The sequence below is a fragment of the Mustela erminea genome, chromosome 2 (assembly GCF_009829155.1).
Source record: "Mustela erminea isolate mMusErm1 chromosome 2, mMusErm1.Pri, whole genome shotgun sequence".
Classification (NCBI taxonomy): domain Eukaryota; kingdom Metazoa; phylum Chordata; class Mammalia; order Carnivora; family Mustelidae; genus Mustela; species Mustela erminea.
Genome location: NC_045615.1, coordinates 23,083,795 through 23,107,898, shown reverse-complemented (window position 1 = coordinate 23,107,898; position 24,104 = coordinate 23,083,795). Strand labels below are relative to the sequence as shown.

Sequence of the window (24,104 nt, the reverse complement as noted above, 5' to 3'; positions counted from 1 at the left end):
AATTAATGTAATCCATCATATCAACAGGCTAAAAATGAAAAATTACATGGTCTTATCAATAGATACAGAAAAAACATTTGACAAAATCCAATATCCATTTGTAATATAAAATCTCAGTAAACCAGGAATAGAGAAGAACTTTCTCAATTTAAAAGACTATCTACAACAACCCTACAGCTAATATCATACCTGATGGTAAGTAATTTTAAACTTTCCCATTAAGATCAGGTACAAGGATGTCTCCTCTCACCACTCCTTTCCACACCATACTAAAGTCCTTGATAATGCAATAAGACAAAAAAAAAAAAAAAAAAAAAAAAAAGGACATAAAAGACATACAGATTGGGAAGGAAGAAATAAAACTATCTTTAGTCACATGATTGATATGTGTGGAAAATCTGAAAGAATTGACTAAAATACCTTCTGGAACTGAGATGTGATTACAGCAACATTGCATAGGATACAAGATTAATATCCCAAAGTTAGTTGTTCTTTTCTTTTAACTTCCAACAATGAACAAGTGGACTTGAAATTAAACAACAGCATTTACATTAATACCCCCAGAATTAAATATTTAGGTTTAAATGTAACAAAATATGTACAAGGTCTCTATGAAGGAAACTATAAAACTCTGATAAACAAAATCAAAGAACTAAGTAAATGGCTAGATATTCCATGTTCATGGGGCTCAGTATTGTCAGGAAGTCAGTTCTTCTTAATTTGATGTATAGATTCAGTGCAATCCCATTCAAAATTCTATCAAGTTACTTTGTGGATTTTGACAAACTGATTCTGAAGTTTATATGGAGAGGCAAAAGACAAGACTAGCCAACACAATATTGAAGGAGAACAAAGTTGAAGGACTGATGATACATAGCTGCAAGACTTTCTATAAAGCTACAATTATTAAAACAGTGTGGTATTGGTGAAGAATAGACAAATATATCAGTGGAATGGAATAGAGAGCCTAGAAACAGGCCCCTAAAATATAGCCAAATGGTCTTTGAAAAAGGAGCAAAAAAAAAAAAATACAATAACAGAAAGATAGTCTTTTCAAAAATGGTGCTAGGACAACTAACTATCCATATGCAAAAAAAAAAAAAAAAATCTAAAGACAGACCTTACATCCTTCACAAAAATTAACCAAAATGGATCATAGACCTAAGTGCAAAAAGTAAAACTTCTATAAGGTAACATAGGAGAAAACATAGATGATATTTAATACAGTGCCTTTTTGGATACAACACTAAAGACATGATCCATTAAAGAAATAATGGAAGATGTGGATTACATTAAAATTAAAAACTTCTACTTTGCAAAAGAGGATGTTTAGAGAATGAGATTACAATCCACAGGATGGGAAAAATATTTGCAAAAGATGCATTTATAAGGACTGCTATTATTGAACATATACAAAGAACAATTTAGGAATAATAAAACAAACAACTTGAATAAAAAATGGGCCAAAGACCTCACCAAAGAAGATATACAGACGATAAGCACTTGGAAGGATGCTCCATATCATATGTTATTACGTAAATGCAATTAAAACAGTGAGATACACTACACACCTATTAGAATGGCCAAAATCCAGAGCATTGTCAATATCATATCCTGGTAAGAATGTCGAGCAACTGGAACTATTATTCATTATTAATGGGAATGCCAATGATAGAACCCTTTTTGAAAACATCGTAGTGGTTTCTTATAAAACTAATCATACTGTTACCATATGATTCAGCAATCATGCTCCTTGGTATATACCCACAGGCATCAAAAACATATCCACACAAAATGTACACATGGTTATACACATGGGTTTTTCATAATTGCCAAAGCTTAGTAACAACCAAGATGTCCTTTAGTAGATGAATAGATCAATAAACTATGGTACATGTGAACAAGGGAGTATATTTAGAGCTAAGAATAAATGAGCTATCAAGCTATGAAAAGACAGAGGAATCTTAAATGCGTATTACTAAGTGAAAGAAGCCAATCTGAAAAGCCTATACACTATAGGCTTCCAACCATATGACATTCTAGAAAATACAAAACTGTGGAGAAAATTAAAAAATTTATATTTACCTGGGGGCAGATTGGGGGGAGGGATGAATTGATAGAATATAGAGGATTTTTAAGGCAGTAAAACTATTCTGTACAATACTGCAATGATGAATACATGTTATTATATATTTGTCTAAACCCATAGAATGTGCAACACCAACAGTGAACTCTGAAATAAACTGTGGAACTTAGTGACTATGTTGTGTAATCCTTAGTAACAAATGTATAACTGTGCGTGATGTTGATAATGGAAGAAGACTATGCTTATGTGGTTGTAGTGGGTATCTGAGAAATCTCTGTACCTTCTTAATTTTAATGTGAATTCAAACCACTCAGAGGGATGTCTGGGTGGCTCAGTCAGTTAAGCGTCTGCCTTTGGCTGAGGTCATGATCCCAGGGTCCTGGGATTGAGTCCTGGATAGGGCTCCTTGCTTGGTGGGGAGCCTGCTTCTCCCTCTGCCTATTGCTCCTCCTGTTTGTGCTTGCTCATGCTCTCTTTCTTTCTCTCTCCCTCTCTCTCTGACAAATAGATAAATACATAAAACCTTAAAAAATAAAAATACTCTTAAAATTGTCTTTAAAAATAATAAAAAACAACAAAATTATGCAAGTAAATTATATTTAATTGATATCAGCATCTTTCTGCTTTATAATGTAAAAGTGCTACATTTTTGGGAGAGTTTATCTAATCATAAAATGTGTATTTCACAGCAGACTATAAGTTCCATGAAGACAGGGACTGTATCTATTAACCTTCATTAATGAATAGCCACTATTAATGAATGCCTGGCTTATGAAAGGGCTCAGAAATATTTGTTGATAGTTTTCATTGTTTATTACTTATGCTAAAATTATATGCCAAAATATATTTACAGATAATCAGAATCCTTTGAGTTAGAATGACTCCTTTTCTGTGGCTAGAGGTTAAAGAAGTAAGTCAGAGAGATTCTATACACATCATGGAATTGCACTAAGGGTTAAAGTGACTCTAGAGTCACAGAATTTGCAAGTTCTTGTTTGCCTTAATAGTCCTCGGAAAATTCTCTGTCCCTTCCATATGTGGATTACTAATTGGGTGATATTTGGCAGATACCTATCTCTACACATTTTTAAGAATCTTTAAATGACCAGAAAATTTCATTTAATTTTCATGATTTAAGTTTTATATTGACCCTGATTAAACCTGTCTGGAATATTAATTCTGCTAGTTTGTGGCAGAACATTTGCTTTTCAAGCATAGTATATAGGTTAAGGGCATTATTGTCTATTAATACAGTTACATGGCCATAATATTAATATGTGTCTTAGTTTAATCTAGTAAGAAGCACCTAAAATTGATTAAATGAAAAACTAATAAAGGTAAATATACTTTTTCAAGGAGAAATATATTTCCTTAACCAGAAAATAAAAAAGTGACTTTCTTTGTGTGCTAGTTTGGATTTCTTCAGAATCAGACCCTGAGACAAGAATTTAAGTACAACTAATCTGCAAGTAGATCTCAGGAAATACTGTTAATGGAAAGAAGTTAAGACAGGGAAGGGATGAAAGTAAAAAAAGAATGCATTATCAGACCGATTACCATCAACTGGAGCTCGATCCCTCTAAGGAACGGTGTAGACAACTTTCCTTAAGTGCAGGGCCTTTATCTATCAACTCCAAGTTGAGGGAGGTCCGGGGTTAAGGACCACTGCACTGGGGGCTTTAATTTTCTGGCACTCTGGCTTGCTGCACAGGTGGGCAGAATGGAGTCCTGCAGCCAGAGGGAGCCCTGAGGCAATGAGCTGAGATGCTGATGAGTGAAAGTCAAGGTAGCAAGTGTAGAATTGTAAGGGAAAAGGCAGTATGGATGGGGTACCAACAGCACATGCTCTAGGTTGCTTATTTGAAAAGAGAGAAAAGCCATAGATATTCTAAATATAAATTTATTTTGCTGCTTTGTTTCCAGATCTGGAATAGTGGCTTATATTTAGGCAATCACTCAATATTTCTTGAATTTATTAATGTCTCACAACTGTCCACTTCAACTGAATGAATAAGTGAGTAAACAGAAAGTCGAAAGTCCATGTGGTTGAGTGTCAGGATCATCCACTGACTCCTGTTAGAAACCACTCTATTGCCCTTTGTCATTTGGAGCCCATACTTGAGAGCTAAGCTTGTACCGAGGCAGACTTTGTCATCCTGTAAATGCTGATTGACAATCACCTTCCTGGGGGCGATCCAGCATACTTTAGAGACTCAGTATTACGTTTTTGAAAAGAAAAACTAAAACGTTTATGGAGAACTACACTTATAAAATGTTTGCATCCATTTTCTTGCTAATTATCTAAGCCCCGTTACTGTCAAGTACGGGACATAGGTAAAGGATGGCCCTACTGAGTGGTTTTCTGTGGAAACCTTGAGCCAGGAGTGGAAAGATCACTTTCTGTGGTCACTCAAGTCCAGTCACCTTAAATTAGGAAGGAGAAATACAGGAAGTCAGGGGAAAAAAGTAAACATCATTCCATATAGGGGCAAAATCAGAAGAAGAATAAGCAGTCCAAAGGACAGTCACTGATATAAGTGACTAGAGTGTAGATAGAAGCCAAAAAGAGATGAAAAAATTAGGGGAGCTAAATAAAAATGAGCACTGAGATGGGTCAGTAGAAGTCAGGCCCCCAGAAGCCCTGACATTAAAGCTATGTCTTGTGTTGTAACTTGAGCCTTGATGTATGCATGGCCCGTGGGTATTTTTCATGTAAACCAGGCCAGAGGCTGCCAGTGTCCTCTTTGGGGAAACAGATCTAAATCTGACTACTAGAGGATGTGGGAGGGAGAAGCATGTCCCATTTCCTTCTAACCTTCCCCAGGAGGCTGACATAGAGCTACTCTAATCGCTAGACATACAAATAAAACTGGAGGGAAAGCTTCTTTGAATATAGATGAAGCTTTCTGGTGGTTTGTTATTGACATTTTATTTATAAGAAAAATATTTTCTTTTGTCTCTTTCTTTTAGTCTATGAAACAATGTTTGCTAAGAGAGAAGATTGGCAAGGATTAGAAAGAAGTGAGCTCCTCAAGTTCTTCAATGACTGTGGTCATTTCCCAACCCAGCAGCAAATTGACGAGGCTTGGGACCTGGTCCATAGAGGCGAGTGGTTTTCCCATTTCTTGTTTTCTTTTCCCTTTCTTTGCTGTTCCCTTTCCCTCTTTCTTCGTTCCCTTGTTCTTTCCTTCCTTCTTTAATTTAATTTAAATATAACTTAAGTTGCTCCATTTTTGTTCCATTTTCTTTTTCCATTAAGCTTATCCTTAAATCCATTTCCTAAAATTTTAAAACCTTGGTTTAATGTATATGAAAGAAGAGATTTAAAGGACAGGTCAAGGGGCGCCTGGGTGGCTCAGTGGGTTAAGCCGCTGCCTTCGGCTCAGGTCATGATGTCAGGGTCCTGGGATCGAGTCCCACATCGGGCTCTCTGCTCAGCAGGGAGCCTGCTTCTCCCTCTGCCTCTCTCTCTCTCTCTGCCTGCCTCTCTACCTACCTGTGATCTCTCTCTGTCAAATAAACAAATAAAATCTTAAAAAAAAATAAAGGATAGGTCAAAAGAAGTTAATACAATACTGCTTTTTTTTTTTTTTTTAAGAGGAGTGGAGGAGATGGTTTTAATTTTTTTTTTTTTAAGATTTTATTTATTTATTTGACAAACAGAGATCACAAGTAGGCAGAGAAAGCAGGCAGAGAGAGAGGAGGAGAAGCAGGCTCCCTGAGCAGAGAGCTGAGCAGAGAGCCAGACTCAGGGCTTGATCCCAGGACCCCCAGGCAGAGATTTAACCCACTGAGCCACCTAGGTGCCCCTGGCTTTAAGTTTTTAAGATTCTAATATATTTTTTGATATAAAAAAGTTACATCTAACTCAGTTTATTTTAAGCTACTATATTTTACGAGACCAGTGCTCTAACCCCTGAGCTTCGGAGCCTAAGCTACTATATTTTAAAAAGCTTTCTCCTGGATAGTTAGATTGGGTACTGAAGAATTGGGTAATTGTTTAAATGTTTAAACATTATAAACTATTTCAATAAAATAGAATCTTACAGTTAGAAAATCATTTCTTTTCTGAACAGTAAGTAGGTGAAAGGATAATATTGTTTGAGAATATTTAATAATTTAAATAGAACAGCACCCTTCCCTTCTCTAAAGGCTAGTCACCAAGATGGGGGAAGTCTCATCAAATTGCCTTACTTCCTTAAGGTTCTTCTCCTTGTTACTGTGACCATACTAATACTATAGCTTGCTGTTAGGTCTAAAGATGATGGATGATGGATCTACAATTTAATTGAGAAATGAAGATAAAACACTTCAGGACCCCTTCTAAATACAACAAAAGGGAGGAACCTCGTTAATTTAAGCATCTGCCTTCCGCTCAGGTCATGTTCCCAGGGTCCTGGGATCAAGATCAAGCCCCGCGTGAGGCTCCCTGCTTGGTGGGAACCCTGCTTCTCCCTCTCGTTCTGTCCTTCTCCTCCCCCACTGCTTATGCTCTCTCAAATAAATAAATAAATAAATAAATACAAGAAAAGGGCTCACATGCCAGTAGAAAGATATGATTAAGGTCAGAGTGATAAGGCTGAAGTTTCCTTATAGGTTGAAGTTCTCTTTCTTAGTTCTTAGTTTGAATTTATCTTATCTATTACCTGTGGACTTTGCTTTGCCACTACTGTATCCTTAGTACCTACAACAGTTTTCTAGACTCTCAATAACTATTTGTTCATAGACTGAAAGAAGCACCAAAATCATTTTGAGCTTTACTAAACATGACTATATTGGTTAAGTCATTTTTTTCCTGATGACAAAAACCTTGAATGTTTATTATAGAAAATTTGGGCGCCTAGAAATATACAAAACTTCTAAGAAGCCACAATCGTAAACATTTGATGTCTGTCTTTCCAGTTTTTTTCTGTACATGACATTATTTTTATGAAAATTGAGATTTTCAACATGTTTGAAAATCTGCTTTTTTTCCCTTATTCATTCTTACAAGATTCCAAGCCATATCATACCACAACATTATTAAGAACTGAATAACAATCTGTCATACAGAGATTTTATGAGTTACTGTTGTACCTTTAAATTGCTTTCCTTTTTCTTTATAATAAAAATAAAAATAATGAAAAAGTTAAACACAAAATAACATTAATTAAACATTTCAGAAACTTACACTGATTAGTGTTAATAATTTAAAATCTAATTTTTTACAAATTAAGTTTCATAGAGGTATTTCCCTCTACTGTTTATTTTGGAGTACATCATAAAGACCTATTGAGAGCGTAGGTTTGGAATTAGCTTTGCTGGGTTTAATTCCTGGCTTCACCACTCCAGCTATATGTCTTTAGATAATTTATTTATCTCTCTTGTGCCTTATTTTTCTCAACCATAAAAGGAAGATAATACTATCTAAGTCATTGGACTGTTGCAAAGTTTAAATGAAATAATATATTTAAAATATGTGTCCCAATATAAGTGCTCAGTAAAGATTGCTATTATTGTTCTTAAGTAATTCTTAGGTATATTTAGTTATCTTTATAATTTTTTATGTTGAAAATGTTTAAATGTTGAACTATTTTAAATACTAGTTCATTTTATAGAGCTTATTTATTGAATGTTCTCTGTTGGTTTCCACCCTCTCTTTTGATTATCTTAAGGACCTGTGTATGCTAGAGGTGGTGAGATGCTAACTTATGGTCATTTTACAGATGAGAGAACTGAGACTTAGAACAAGACTTTTCTAAGCTCACCAGTAGAGTTGGAACTTTATTCCTGGTTTCTTCAAGTCAGGCTGTGTTGTTTCCATCTTACTATGTAGAGATACTTTAAAAGTCTGTGTTATGAAAACATAATTAGACAGATGATTAAAATGCTCTTGACAGCAAGTACTGCCTTTTATTGATCTTTCACAGGCTAGCCTAATGCCTTGCGATTCTGCAAATGGCCGAGTTTATTAAATTTCTTGTTAAAACTAGAATTTTCAGAAGTAAACTTAGTTTAAAAACATATTGTTTTTATTATAATGCCTACAATTGGGAAGCTTTCTTTTATGTAAAGGAGCCACTCTAACATAATTTTAAATATATGTCCAATTATGTTGCTCTGTCCAGTTAAAAAAATTCTTTTGGTGCATAAGAAGCTTTCACTTGAAATGGAAATATCCTAACTAATGGAAGAAAAACAGAAAATTTATGGGAAATGAAGCTCAATTAATGGTTTTCTACTTGCTTCTGGTATATATTCCATTTTTAAAAGAATCGGGTTTTATGCATTTTAGATTGTCAGTCATCTTCATTCATACTGACTTCTTTGATTATGGATAATAGCTCCAGATGTGCAACCTACGCATTTTTTAACCAGTAGACTATTTCACCTAACGCATATGTAGTTAATTCAATTGATTAACTTCTTCAGTGTATGACACCAAGTAGGTCAAATTCCTAAAGCTGTCTGTATTTGTTCGGGTATTTTTAGCTACCCCCCATTCTTTATTCTCATCACTATGGTAACAAAAATTTTGTGACTGAGGACATGATTTTTGTCTGAAATTCTTCCTTTGGGGAAATGAAGCAACTTTAGGCTACATGTATGTGCTGATCTTAAAAGCTGAAGACTATGCACACATGCTATTGTTTGATACTCATTTAAGTCTCAACCAATGAAACAAATAACTAAAGAATGGCATATCTGAAAGTAAGGAAACTAATACATTGTGGTTCTATACCATCTATTCTTATATCTGCCTAATGTTTTAGAAATTCAAACTTTGAAAGTTTTCCAGTATTTTCCCAGTATTTAAATAGAACTTATAGTTTATTTTCTGCAGTTGAAATGAACAGAAAACAACGTCGAAGTCTCTTTTCACTATGGAGCACTAGACAAAAATCTTAAAATCAGAAACATAGACGTTACTTATATGTTATTTAGCCTTACATATTTTATACATCTGAAGAAACTGTGTTTAGGCTCCCTGACTAGTTAGTGGCAAACTGTAATTAAATCCTGTGCCTCCTGCTACTTGGGACACAGCTTTGTCCACCATAAATGGACAACACTGCTTTTTTCCCCCTGTTTTCAAAGAAAAGAATTTATTAAATGGGAAACATATAATGATTTTCCCTTAAAATTTTTTTCATATGAACAGACATTCTATCAATAAAATTTTAATTATGTAGGAAAGTGATTAAGGAGGATTTATAGAGATAGAAAATTCTAGGGTAAAGAAATATGAGACACCAGGAAATTCTGGTGGTAAAAAAATGCAGAAGTAAAAATAGAAATGTGGAGGTATTGGAGGTACAATAGCCTTATCTTAAATAGCTTCTAAAAATTTAACACATATTTATTATAAAGCATTTTGAAAATATACATTAAAAACAAGAGATGAAATGAAAAATACTGGCAATTTTATCTCAGTCCAGGAATTCACTATTTTTCCTTAAAAAGTTAATTTTTATTTCTATCCTCTAGAAAATTGAATTTCAGTCAATCTTGCTTTTCATTCTTTTTTTTCTGAGACTGTGGCTAAATAAAGATAGAGGGCATCTATCTAGTGAATAACAAACACATGGAGTATCTACCTGCTCTACAGTATGACCTTTTGACACAGGCATTTCTTTATGTATTCGATTGCTGGGGCTGGCATAACAAAATACCACAGACATGGGTTTGGATCATAGATCACTTTGTGTTTATCCTACTTGGGGTTCATTGAACTTTTTTGATCTGTAGACTAAGGTTTTTCGTAAAATTTGTTAATTTTTCAGCCATTTTTTTCTCTATACATTTTCCTCTCCTTTTCTTCTAGGACTCTTATTACACTTATATGAATACACTTAATGTGTCCCAGAGGTCTGAATTGAAAAAAAGTGAAAAAAAAAATTTCAGTTCTTCAAAGTGGACAGTATCTACTGATTTTTTTTTAGTTTTTTTTCCCCACTGTTTTTTTATTTTTTAATTTTTTTTTTATTTTCAGCATAACAGTATTCATTATTTTTGTACCACACCCAGTTCTCCATGCAATCCGTGCCCTCTCTAATACCCACCACCTGGTACCTTAACCTCCCACCTCCCGCCCCTTCAAAACCCTCAGATTGTTTTTCAGAGTCCATAGTCTCTCATAGTTCACCTCCCCTTCCAATTTCCCCCAACTCCCTTCTCCTCTCTAACTCCCCATGTCCTCCATGCTATTTTTTATGCTCCACAAATAAGTGAAACCATATGATAATTAACTCTCTCTGCTTGACTTATTTCCAGTCCCGTCCATGTTGCTACAAAAGTTGGGTATTCATCGTTTCTGATGGAGGCATAATACTCCATAGTGAAGACCACATCTCCCTTATCTCTTTGTCCGTTGAAGGGCATCTTGGATCTTTCCACAGTTTGGTGACTGTGGCCATTGCTGCTATAAACACTGGGCTACAGAAGGCCCTTCTTTTTACTACATCTGTATCTTTGGGGTAAATACCCAGTAGTGCAATCGCAGGATCATAGGGAAGCTCTGTTTTTAATTTCTTGAGATCTATCTTTAAGTTTACTTTTTCCTTTCAACTTTCTCAAATCTGCTGCTAACCCATTTTGTAAATTTCTCATTTTGTTATATTTTCTTTTCCTCTTTTTAAAGATTCTATTTATTTGGCAGAGAGAGGAGCAGTGAGAGAGGGAACACAAGTGGGAGAAGTGGGAGAGGGAGAAGCAGGTTTCCCACCCAGCATGGAGCTGGATGTGGGGTCCTATCCCAGGACCCTGGGATCATGACCTGAACCGAAGTCAGACACTTAACCGACTAAGCCACCCAGGCACCCCATTTTGTTATGTTTTTCAACTCTAGAATCCATGGAGTTACTTTTTTAGATTCTATTTCTCTTGATAATGCCCCATTTTTGACTGTCATAATTTCATTTAATTCTTTAAATATAATTTATTTCAATTATTTGAGTGTATTTATGACATCTTTGAGGTCTTGCTAAATCGTATATCTAAGTCCACTCAGAGTGAGTTTTTGTTGACTGCTTTTTTCCCTGAGTGTGGGTTACACTTTACTACTTATTTGAATATTTCTGTTGTTATTTTTGTTGAATACTAGACATTTTGGGTATCATGTTTCACAGCACATATAAAATGCTCAAAATGTATTTGTTGAATATTTTTGCAACAACTATTTTATCAAAAAAGATTCTAGATTGCCACCACCAAGGAAGGCATCCATTTAGTATGCTCTAATACATTTCTTTTCATTTTATGACTTATTCCTAATATCATCAATCAGGAAAGAGAATGTGTTTTTACCTTCCACACAGCTGAGAGCATCAGAGAATATCTACTAAAATACCAGGTGGGGGGTGGGGAATTGGCTTCCTGTTATGCAAGGGCTATGGAAACCACTTATAAAACCTTTATATCTTTGTCATGCATGGGAAGAGTCTATAGATTCATAGAAGCTTTGCTGTAGAGCCATCAGAGCAGGTAGGGCAAACATCAAACACTTCTAAAGTGATCCAATGTTCTGGATCCTGTTAAAGATCTTCATGGCAAATCAATTCAGGGACTATTTTCACTAATGAGTGGGGATGATAGTAGAAAAAACATTCTCATTATATAGCCATTAAGATAGGTGCCAAGCTTTCTTAACACAAACCACACACCTGAATCATACTTACTGTGTCATTTCAGATAATCTGATTTTGTGCTAAGAATTCTACTCATTTACTTGGCTCCATATATTTTGAGCATTATGTCTCTCTCCAGTGAACAAAGGTAGGCTAGTAGGTCATAGGCTTTAGTGAACTAGATCATGGCAAGAGCATGAAGACCTGAACCAATATCAATATGTCTAATATGAAGATTATTACCTTCCCCCATAACCAGACACCAACCAGCCAGGAAGCTAAATTCGTATGAAGAGGTAAGAAAAACTCCACATCCATTGCCATTGACAGTAGATATAACACACTTGATAAGAAATAAATGGAGAGAAGCTGCAGCTCCGCTAGCCTGAATTCAATCTCAGTTGGTGCAGCCACAGGCAAGCCATAAATTTAATAGGCAGATTTGGAAATGAGAAAGCATTAGAATGGCTTGCTAACTATTACACACATCTCAAGCTAACTGGAAAACAATAGTAATGAACAGGAAAGACCCAAAAGTACCAGCGGAAGGTAAAATGTGAGGCAGATATAAAATATGAGCACATGGGAACCCTGACTGTGTTCCCAACCCACACGCAGACCTATAGGCAAAAGGTGGAAATATTAAGGTCTCAAGGCATTTGAATAAACACTCTATCCAATCATAGGATGATAACTAAATTATACAGAATCAGAGAGAACCTTTTGAAAAGCTACTTTTAAAAAATTAAAACAATAACTGAGCAGAGAAATGAATAGCCAAACACCTGGCAGGGGAAGATAGATCAAATTCCAGATATTAAGTCCAGACAAGTTATTAAGTAAATAAACCCTTGGAGTGGGGAAGCCAGAATTCATAGTTATGTCTTTCTTTTATAATCCAGTTAACTCATCCTACAATTATTGACTCATCTTCAACATTCTCTATAACCTTCTCTGATTTCCAAACTTAAAACATAATATTTGTATCAGCTTAGGGTTCCATACTATTGCTATATAAATATTTACAGCACTGTATTTATCTAGTTATATGAGTGCATGTCCCTCCAATTATCATATGGATTCTGAGATCTTTGAACTACAATGTAGATTGTACAATGTAGGTTGTGGCAATCTAGAATCTTTTTTGATAAAATTGTTGTTGCAAAAATATTCAACAAATACATTTTGAGCACTTTATATGTGTTGTGATATACATTGTAGTTCAAAGATCTCAGAATCCATATGATAATTGGAGGGACATGCACATACATAACTAGATAAATACAGTGCTGTAAATATTTATAGAGCAATATGGAACCCTAAGCTGATACAAATACTACGTTTTAAGTTTGAGAATCAGAGAAGGTTATAGAGAATGTTGAAGATGAGTCAATAATTGTAGGATGAGTTAACTGGATCATAAAAGAAAGAGGGTTCATACATAAAAGAGAGATTGTGTACAAAACAAACTAGAATTTTTAGGTCAGTTGGTTAACAGTGAATAGGACAAATCTGTGTCTGCTGGTGGGTAACTGGAGAGGGGACGGTATTGCTAAAACATCTAACTAAAAGATGCCAGATCATTCATTGAGATTTAGTCGACAGTGGTGGCTTTTCATTGTAGAATTCTTGTTTAGAATCCTTTAGTCTCCTATTATCTGCCTATTGGAAATGGATGTTTTCAAATACATAATGCAAATTAGGTTTTGCATATAAATCAGTTTTGTGTCAGTAGGAGCTATTTAAACATTTTCCCCTAAAGCTTGAATACCCCTGTATAAACTAGAGACTGGACCCTAGGGGCAAAGAGCAACCCTAAAAGATCTGTTCATCATCACCTTGCTTCAGCTACCTCACCCAAGCACTCTCCTACAATTTTTCCTGCTTTCTCCCCTAACACTTTTTAAAGATGGTTCCTGACATTTCGTCTCATCTTTCATTATTTAACTCTGTTAATGCCTTCTTTCCCCCAGCTATGGCTATGCAAAGCCTGGGAAAGCCTAGGCTAATGGTGGGCCCTGGTAATGATCAGGGCCAGTTGAAAGACTTACCCCTTTTTCCTGTCTTCCTGCAGTCATGTGAGTTGTTATTCCAATTAGTAAGTTACTCTCATTAGCCATTCTGGGATTTTTTTCTTAAAACCTTTGAGTCTCTTATTGTTTGGGTTGAAATATTTGTACCACTGTTATATAAGCTACATAGAGAATCTGATTAAATTTTATAATATTACTTAACGCTAGCTATTCTTCTAAAGCCTGTCTGTTTTTGTTAAGTAGAAAATAGCCATCTTCAAGAAACAGTGGGAACAGCAGGAGTTTGAGAGTAGTGTAACTTCAATAAAGGTATAATTACTTTCATAAGTCTATTAGAAGGCAAGGCTTTAGGCTCCTTTTGTTAGATCACTGTTTATTAGGATTATATACCCGATACTCTTAACATGCAAAGATCCACTAGCAAGTCTTTGTTTTATATGATTGAATTACTATAATATCAGGAACATCAACTCCCTGTTGAGAACAACTTTGCTGGCAAATTTCTGATAAATGAAACATTAACATAAAATATTTCAGAAATTCTTATGAAACGAAAATTTTTTATGATATAGTATAATTATTTCAATGTCATAATCAAAGCATTAAAGAGCTTTGATTTTTTCTGGCATTCCACTTGATCCAGAGTCCCATTAATTCCCCTAGTAAAGTGAAACTTCCAAAGGAATTAAAGTAGTTTTCAACCCTTAACAGTTAAGAGTTTTGCAGCTCTTACCCAGTCCACTTTTTAAGTCACCTTCAGGAATGCACATTTTTTAGAATTTCTGATTCAAGACTTAAAAACAAAATTAGTGTTGAATCACCATATTGTACACCTGAAACTAACATTACACTGTATGTTAACTGGAATTTAAATGAGAACTTAAAAAAAATTATGCTCTGCTCAATAAGGTACCATGATGTTCCCAGGATGTGAATGAAGTCTCCCTCATATTCTATATAAATTATCAATGGAACTGAAATAAATGTAGGTTAATTATTCAGATCTGTAAAACCACATTTTTTGGGGGGTGGGGAGAGACTGCCAGTTTGGCATCATGGAAGCCAATTGCTAATGTTGGCTTCCATGATGTAAAGGTTATGTAATGTACAGGTTAGTTTGTAAAGGTTAGTTTCCCTAAAGTCTAGAGCTAGAGTCATGATAAGCTCATTAGTTTCATTTTAGTTTCCACAACTGACAATTCTGTGACTGTTTCCACATTAGTTTCATTTTAGTTTCCACAACTGACAATTCTGTGACTGTTTCCACATTGAAATCCACAGGTTATACTGTTCAAAGATGCTTTTTTTTTTTTTTTCTGAGTCATGTGGGCCTTTTATACAGGAGGATGTTTATAGAGTGTGCTTCTTTTAGGGCATAGTTTTTCAGGCATTTAAACATTAATACATCATGTTTCTACTATAAAGATGTTGGGTTTCTAGTCTTTGGAAATGTTCCTTCCAATGCTTCTTTACCTACCAATGATTTTATATATTATTTTGGCATGATGAGCAACCAAACATCCTTTCAGCTGATGATCCTTAGTGGTTTAGATATAGTGGACTTGATTTTTATTTGCGTCCTTGTATACATTTGCCATCTTTTAAGGTAAAAACAAGTATACATATATAAGTACATTTGCAGAGTGTATGTGTTCTAGTTAGTAACTCCCATCAGCACTAATTGCTCCAAAAAAGCAGGTATCAGAAATTTCTCATTCACTTTATTCTTTATGGAGTTTAATTCAGAGTACTAATCAGAGAAGACAAAATTGACTTTACACCTACAGTTTATGGTGTGTATTTTCTAGGATTGGGATTTTCCTTTAACATTAAATAGTTACTTAAACTAATGGCTCTTAACCAAGGTCTCATAACATATTCAGGCATTTAAATAAGTTGTAAAGTGAAGTTCCAAATGATTTGATTCTAAGAAAGTTAATGTACCCAAATTTTTAAAATGAGAAAGAAATTTGAGTGGATTAAAAATAATCCCTGTCATACCACTCTAACTCCCTGGAATTCTAAAGACTTTGTTGAGTGAGAAAAGATGGAGCTGTGGCTGGGCTGTTGGGAGCCTCACCGGAAGACAGCCCTTGTGTATGCCCTGCAGGTGAACCACCCCCTGGGTGGTTGTAGCCAGAAATGGAATCAGAACCCCTGTATTAAAGGCCCATATGAGCTGGCTAATTTCTAGTAGGTCAGTGTTAATCTACTTACTCTGCCCTTGAGAAACAATTCTGATTATTGGAGTGTAAATAGTAGTGCTGCTTTTCAGGGATGAGATGACTGCTCATATAACTATTGCAAATCTCACCATATTTTTGTTTTCTGTAACTGCCTAGAACCAATCAGTGTTAAAAACACTCCTAATACATGTTCTCCATGATGTTCTTCGTTGAAGTGAAAGAGAAAGAGGCCAATGACCAACTACCGTATTCCAAACTTGTTATTCTGCAGATCATAACGGGCTCCCTAACTGTACCATTTGCAGGACTGAGGCATTTATAGTAACTTGGGGACTTTTGTTATGTTTACATCCAGTTGTCTGTGTTCTGGAGGTGCTTACACATAGCTGATCATATTTCCTTTAATCTTCATTTCTAATGGTCATATTCCTTTAGTGACTTACTTTCTTGGCTATAACTGGATTTTGGCATTCTCAGTAACTGTAAGCCCCAACATCTGTTTTTCAAACCTCTGACCACCTCTGACATCTTTCTGGCTCTTCTCCGCTTTTAATAAATCTGCAGCTCATGGGGACATTCAATCCATTAACATTACTATATTTACAGTGTTCATAACCTTCTATTCTCCTCCATTTCTTTGGTACTTATTTTTGACATATTTAATGTATTTATATTTAAACATATATTTGTTAACTGTGTATTTCCTCTATCTGCCTGTTGATTTTCAATATGACAGAGATCTTATCTTTCTTGTTCACTGCTATGACCCAGTTCATAGTGTAGACCCTTGTAGTTAAACAGAAAGAAGGGGAGAGATGTTATCAGCCAAATCAGAAAGAAGGAATTCATGCCAGTACTAAAGGAAGAGATATAAAAGGAAAATCTTTCCTGATTTCCTCTAAAGTTAATAAAGTAGGAAAAAATGAAAAAAAGTATCATTTGCCTATAACGTCCTAGAGATGATACAAAGTAAGACTATTTGATTGCCTTATCTTATCTCATGTCTTGGGACCAAGCAGGAATGTTACCCTTCAGAAAAAGTCTGCTCCTCTCAGAAGGCAAGAGTGTGAAGATTGTACAGGCTTGCCCAGGTAATAATACAGGCTTGCCCGGGTAATAATTTCTTATTCATGATTATTCTGTTTGGTTTGGGGGATACGATTTAAAGAATGGGACATCTCTCGTAGATCTATTGCAAATGTGTCACTTTGTAGAAATGTACGATGGTCTGATGTCACATACTAGCATCAGTTTAGGTTACCAGACTCCAAAAGGACATCTTGTCGCTATTGTATTTATTTAGTTTGTATGTTGTTTTTATGGTTTGTAAGGTGAAATCATTTAATGTATCCCCAGGCCATATTTATTGAGACATACTCAAATTGGTTTTTGCAATGATCTGGTGAACTTAGGACACACTTGCGTAGTCAGCCAAGTATGAGTCACCCCACAGAAGGGAAAGTTAGGAGGGGATTAAATCTGATTAGGATTCAAATACACGAGGTGATAAAGGAGCTGGCTCTGCTGCCAGGCAAAGCTACTCTCTTCTGTGGCCAACAATGAGCCTTCAGTGACCAGTTATGTTAATCAGACACCTGCTATAAACAATATGTTCATAGGAAAGTTAATAAACAGTACCAGGCCAGTGTCTGTTACGAGTCAGCAGAAATGGACTGTTTAATCAGAGCAAATGTTTAAATATTAAAAGGGAGCATTATTCTTATTGTTAAAATAAAAATAAGAATGATAACTACTATGCAGTCTCCTTTGTGAAGCCTAGTTTTGTTGGTGCTGCATGTAATGAATTTTAAAACCTGGTAGCTACCAGCTTATGTCCAAGAAATTATTATTTGTAGCCATTTCTGAAGACAAATCTATTGAAATTAAAAATACAGATTTATTTCCCCAATATATCTCATGTCCTAATCAGCTTAGGCTGCATAAGTATATACCATAAACTGGGTGGCTTAAACAACAGATATTTATTTTATCATGATCCTAGAGGCTGGGAAGCCCAAGATCAAAGTGCTAACAGATTCAGTTCTTCATGAGGACCCTCTTTCTGGCTTTAAGATGGCTGTCTTCTCACTGTATCCTTACATGGCAATAAGAGTGATCTCTGGTCCTCTTTCTCTTTTTATAAGGGCACTAATTCTGTCATGGAAGCTCTACCCTCATGATCTCATCTGAACCTAATTACCTCCCAAAGGCCCCACGTTCCAATACTAGAACACTGGGGGCTAGGGCTTCAACATAAGAAATTGGGGAGCACACGTTTAGTCTCTAATAATAGAAGAATATATATTATATATAAAGCAACACATCTACATGTTCATAAATTTTAGTCACTTTGCTGCCTCTTTCTGTTCTGGAGAAAGAGCTCAACTATTAAACCTACTTTGGTTTCTGTGGCCAACTTGTGCTTAGTATAGGGCTTCCTACTTAATGGGAGTGATAATCATGATCTATTTACAGTAAGCTTAGGGAATCTGGTGATTCCCTTCTCAGTTTGGCATTTCTATTATAATTTAGTTTTTGTTGAGATCATAATTCATAGTTCATATAGGAAAGAACTTTGGTATGGAAGTAGAGTGCTTGCTTTGCTGCTCTGTAAATGTCCTGCAACCTAACTTACGTGTAATTACTTTTTCTGAGAAGTTCTTAAAAAAATTGGTTATTTGTAAATACTTGTAAATGATTTCCCTAAAATGGATTTATCGGTCATCAGTAAACAAAATGTATCAAAATAAGAAAAAAGTGGGGCACCTGAATGGCTCAGTTTATTAAGTGTGTACCTTCAGCTCAGGTCATGATCCTCAAGGTCCTGGGATCAGAGTCCCACATCAGGCTCCATGCTCACTGGGGAGTCTGCTTTTCCCTCTGACACCCCTTGTCCTCTCTCCCTCTTTCTCAAGTAAATAAATAAAATCTTTAAAAAGAGAAATAACAAAAAAGTAAACAAAAATATGCCTGAATGTTTATTTTCTTGTTCTGAATTTTAATTCTTTGTATTCACAGTTTATATATTTAAGAGATTACCATAAAAGTATATTTTTATAGAATTTCTGAATTCTAATGTTTACAAATGTGTAAAATGTCAAAAACAATATCAAACTGTTAAAAGTCATTAGAACATTTTGTCATCAGAATATTATTTAATTATTTATGAATTAAACATGGATTTATCTCTCATTACAGAGAAATAGCTTTCTTTTTGTGTGGATTCTATTTTCATCAGTGTAATAGAAACAAGCTGCAGAGTATTTGAGGAGGAGCCACTTTTTCAGATTGGTATAGCTCTTTGAATTTCTTCAGAGTGAAGAAAATTTTTTTGATATAATATATTCTTGTGGAATTTAAGTTTCTTCTTTGCTTGTCTTGCTTACATGTGGATATGAAGGTATATGTTTATGGCTACTATTCATTTTACAGACTAGAATCATATCATATGCATTCCTCTCAGTCTTTTTTTCACTAGCAATATATCATGAGAACCCTCTATCTCTTTTTTTAAAATTAATTAATTAATTAATTAATTAATTTTTAATTGACATATAATGCATTATTTGTTTAAGGTGTACAGGTCTGTGATTCATCAGTCTTACACAATTCACAACAGTCACCATAGCACATACCCTCCCTAATGTCCATCACTCAACCACACCATCCCTTTTTTTTTTTTTTTTTGAGGCCTGAGATATTATTTATTTATTTATTTATTTTTAATAAACATATAATGTATTTTTAGCCCCAGGGGTACAGGTTTGTGAATCACCAGGTTTACACATTTCACAGCACTCATGATAGCACATACCCTCCTCAATGTCCATATCCCCACCACCCTCTCCCGTCCTCCCTCCCCCCAGCAACCCTCAGTCTGTTTTTTGAGATTGAGTCTTTTATGGTTTGTCTCCCTCCCAATCTCATCTTCTTTCATTTTTTCCACACCATCCCTTTTACTCCGCTCCCCTCCAGCAGTCCTCAGTTTGTTTCCCAAGATTCAGAGTCTTTTATGGTTTGTCTTCCTCTCTGGTTTCATCTTGCTTCATTTTTACCTCCCTTCCCCTATGATCCTCTGTCTTGTTTCTCAGTTTCCTCATATCAGTGAGATCATATGATAATTGTCTTTCTCTGATTGACTTATTTCACCTAACATAATACCCTCTAGTTCATCCATGTCATTGCAAATGGCAAGATTTCATTTTTTGATGCCGGCACAATGTTCCATTGTATATACATACCACATCTTCTTTATCCGTTCATCTGTTGAGGGACATCTAGGCTCTTCCCATAGTTTGACTCTTGTGGACACTGTTGCTGTAGATATTGGGGTGCATGTGCCCCTTCACATCACTACATTTGTGTAAACACCCTGCAGTGCGATTGCTGGGTCATACAGTAGCTCTATTTTCAACTTTTTGAGGAACCGCCTAACCGTTTTCCAGAATGGCTGCAACTAGCTTGCATTCCCACCAACAGTGCAGGAGGGTTCCCCTCTCTCCCCATCCTCACCAACACCTGTTGTTTCTTGGCTGGTTAATATTAGCCATTCTGACAGGTGTGAGCTGGTATCTCAGTGTAAACATCCTGCAGTGCAATTGCTGGGTCATACGGTAACTCTATTTTCAACTTTTTGAGGAACCGCCTTACAGTTTTCCAGAATGGCTGCATCAGCTTGCGTTCCCACCAACAGTGCAGGAGGGTTTCCCCTCTCTCCCCATCCTCACCAACACCTTTTGTTTCTTGGCTGGTTAATATTAACCATTCTGACAGGTGTGAGCTGGTATCTCGCTGTGATTTTGATTTGTATTTTCCTGATGCCACGTGATGTGGAGCACTTTTTCATGTGTCTCTTGGCCATTTGGATGTCTTTTTTGGAGAAATGCCTGTTCATGTCTTTTTCCCATTTCTTGATTGGATTATTTTTTCTATGGGTGTTGAATTTGATAAGTTCTTTATAGATTTTGGATACTAGCCCTTTATCTGATATGTCTTGCAAATATCTTCTTCCATTCTTTCAGTTGTCTTTTGGTTTTGTTGACTGTTTCCTCTGCTGTGCAAACGCTTTTGATCTTGATGAAGTCCCTATAGTTCATTTTTGCCTTTGCTTCCCTTGCCTTTGGTGATGTTTCTCAGCTGTTGCTGCTGTGGTTGAGGTCAAAGAGGTTGCTTCCTGTGTTCTCCTCAAGGATTTTGATGGATTCCTATCTCACATTGAGGTCTTTTATCCATTTTAAGTCTATTTTTGTGTGTGGTATAAGGAAATGGCCCAGTTCCATTCTTCTGCATGTGGCTGTCCAATTTTCCCAACACCATTTGTTAAAGAGACTTTTTCACATTGGACATTCTTTACTGCTTTGTCGAAGATTAGTTGACCATAGAGTTGAAGGTCCATTTCTGGGCTCCACATTCTGTTTCACACATCTGTGTATCTGTTTTTGTGCCAATATCATACTGTCTTGATGATTACAGCTTTGTAATAGAGCTTGAAGTATGGAATTGTGAAGCCTCCAGCTTTGGTTTTCTTTTTCAACATTCCTCTGGCTATTCAGGGTCTTTACTGGTTCCATATAAATTTTAGGATTATTTGTTCCATTACTTTGAAAAAAATTGGTGGTATTTTGATAAGGATTGCATTAAATGTGTAGATTGCTTTAGGTAGCGTAGACATTTTCGCAATACTTATTCTTCCAATTCATGAGCATGGAATGTTTTTCCATTACTTTGTGTCTTCCTCAATTTCTTTCATGAGTGTCCTCTATCTCTTTTTAATGTCTTTATCGTATTTTATGATATGGATGCACACCAGTTTATGCAGTCATCCCTGTTGATGAGAATTTACTTTGTTTATAGCTTGGAACCATTACAAACATCTTTCTGTGTTGGTGTTTTTGATTCCCAAAAGTGAACTTGTTGGATCAAAGAATATAAATATTTTAAATTTTAGTTGATTTTACAGAATGCATTTCAAGAAAGTCTGTAACAATTTAGATTTACACTAGCAAAGTTTGAATACATCCTTTTTATCCCAATTCTCTGTGGCAAGTGTACTTGTCAATTTGGTGAGGGGGAAACGATTGAAACTTAGTTTAATTTACATTTTTCTATCTATGATATTTAATTGCTCTTCATATTTGGGTACTCTTCTCTGATATACATACTTGTGGTTTTTAATCCATTTTGGTTGTTTCTCTTTGTCTGATTTTAATGTGCTTTTTACGTTATTGTATATATAAATTTTTCACTTACCATATATTTTGCAATCATTTTCCAGTCAGTTAATTCTGAGCTTTAAGTTATATTTTTGCAAAAACTTTATATTTCTATCTCTACACCCAACATGGAACTCAAATTCATGACTCTGAGATCAAAAGTCACATGTTGTACTAACTAAGCTAGCCAGGTGCCCCCTCTAATCAATATGTATTTTTATACCTTTGGTTTACTTTCTTGGTTAATAAAGTATTTTAAACTCTAAACCACACATAAAACCTACTTGGGCCACCTGGGTGGGTCAGTGGGTTGAGGCTTCTGACTTCGGCTCAGGTCATGATTCCAGGGTTCTGGGATCAAGCCCCGCATCAGGCTCTCTGCTCAGTGGGGAGCCTGCTTCCCTCCCCACCCCCCGCCTGCCTGTCTGCCTACTTGTGATCTCTGTCTGTCAAATAAATAAATAAAATCTTTAAAAAAAATAAATAAAACCTACTAAAATTTTCTTTTAAAATTTTCATATTTTACATACATTTAATTATCTGGAATTAACATCTAGATATGATTTGAGTATGGGTCAACTTTCTTCCAAATGGGTATCCGATTGTATCAACATCATTTTAAGTTAATTACCTGTTGACTACTAAATGAAATTACTTTTCCATATAGTAAATCCCTATATATACTTAGATCTAATGAAAGACCTTTTAGACTATTGTATTGATTTATGTGCCTATCGTATTAAAGTTTTTGTTAGGAATGACTGCTTGATTCAATCTATTTCTGATTCAACATCTATTGATCACATTTTTTCTGTTTTAATATTTTAATTCAACATATTTTATTGATAGAGCATATGATATTGTAGTTACTTTTCTAGAATAATTGTACTTTCAATAGTGGGATCCTGCTGGCTCTATTTGATAATATTTTATTTAAACTATTTCAGCTATTTTAATTAAAAAATAACTACACTGTAGATATTTTAGAATAGCTTCATCAAGTTTTGAGGTTAATATCTTGTTGGCTTTATTAAATAGAGATTTTTTTCTATCATGTTCTATGGTTCAAGAAAGTTTAATTAAAATATTTCAAATATTTGTTCTTTAAAGGTTAGGTAAAGCTTAGATATGGAATACTTGGTCCAGGTGCCTCTTTAACAGATCATTAATCACAGTTTTAATCTACTTTAATTGCTTTATTCAAAATTTCCTTTTCTTGGGGACTAATAGTGGTGATTTATATTAGTTTTAGAAAATTTTGATTTCTTTAGATTTACAAGGGTATTGCAGTCAAATTGTTTTTAATGTTATCCTATAATTTCTTTTAATATTTTTACTAGAAATGTTTATGTCTCTTTTCTCTCAAATGGTTACCTCATATTTTTGCTGCCCCTTTTCTTTGAAAACTTGCAAGGGTTTCTATATTGTTAGTCATTGCAAACCACTAAAGTTTGGATTTATACTTTTACTTGTTTATTTGTTTCATTATCAACTTTTACTTCTAATAATTTTCTTTTACTTATTTATAATTTTAAAACATTAGAAGATCAATATTAAATTCCTTTATTTGTAGTTATTTTCTCTTAACAATGAAGGAATATAAAGTTATAAATTTGATCTTGTCCCAATTGTTTTTGTTTGAATTTCTCCCTTTTAATTTTTTATAGGCATTGGGATATTTCCATCTCTTTAATTTAAATATTTCTTTAACAAGGTGTAACTCATACACTCTAAAGTGCACAAATCTTAAGTATACTTCTAGATTAATTTTATATATCATGTACCTGTGGAACCACCTATCAAGATCAACATATAGAACATTTACATGACCCCAGAAAGTTCTCTTTTGCCCCTTCATATCAATATAACCATTCTAAGAATAACCACTGGATTGATTTGCATCACCAGAGACAAGCTTTACGTCTGTATAAATGGAACATATCCATCATTGTGTCTGACTTTCTTCGCTTTTAATATCTGCA

General features: G+C 35.0%; 1 protein-coding gene across 12 annotated transcripts in view; it reads left to right on the top strand.

Annotated features, from left to right (window-relative positions):
- IQCM (IQ motif containing M) overlaps window positions 1–24,104 on the top strand; it is a 482,329-nt gene that overhangs the window by 291,092 nt on the left and 167,133 nt on the right. For all 12 annotated transcript variants that reach the window (XM_032332483.1, XM_032332475.1, XM_032332473.1 and 9 more), the window contains one exon: window positions 5,057–5,191. In XM_032332483.1, coding sequence (XP_032188374.1) covers window positions 5,057–5,191 — 135 coding nt within the window. The remainder of the gene's footprint in view (window positions 1–5,056; window positions 5,192–24,104) is intronic.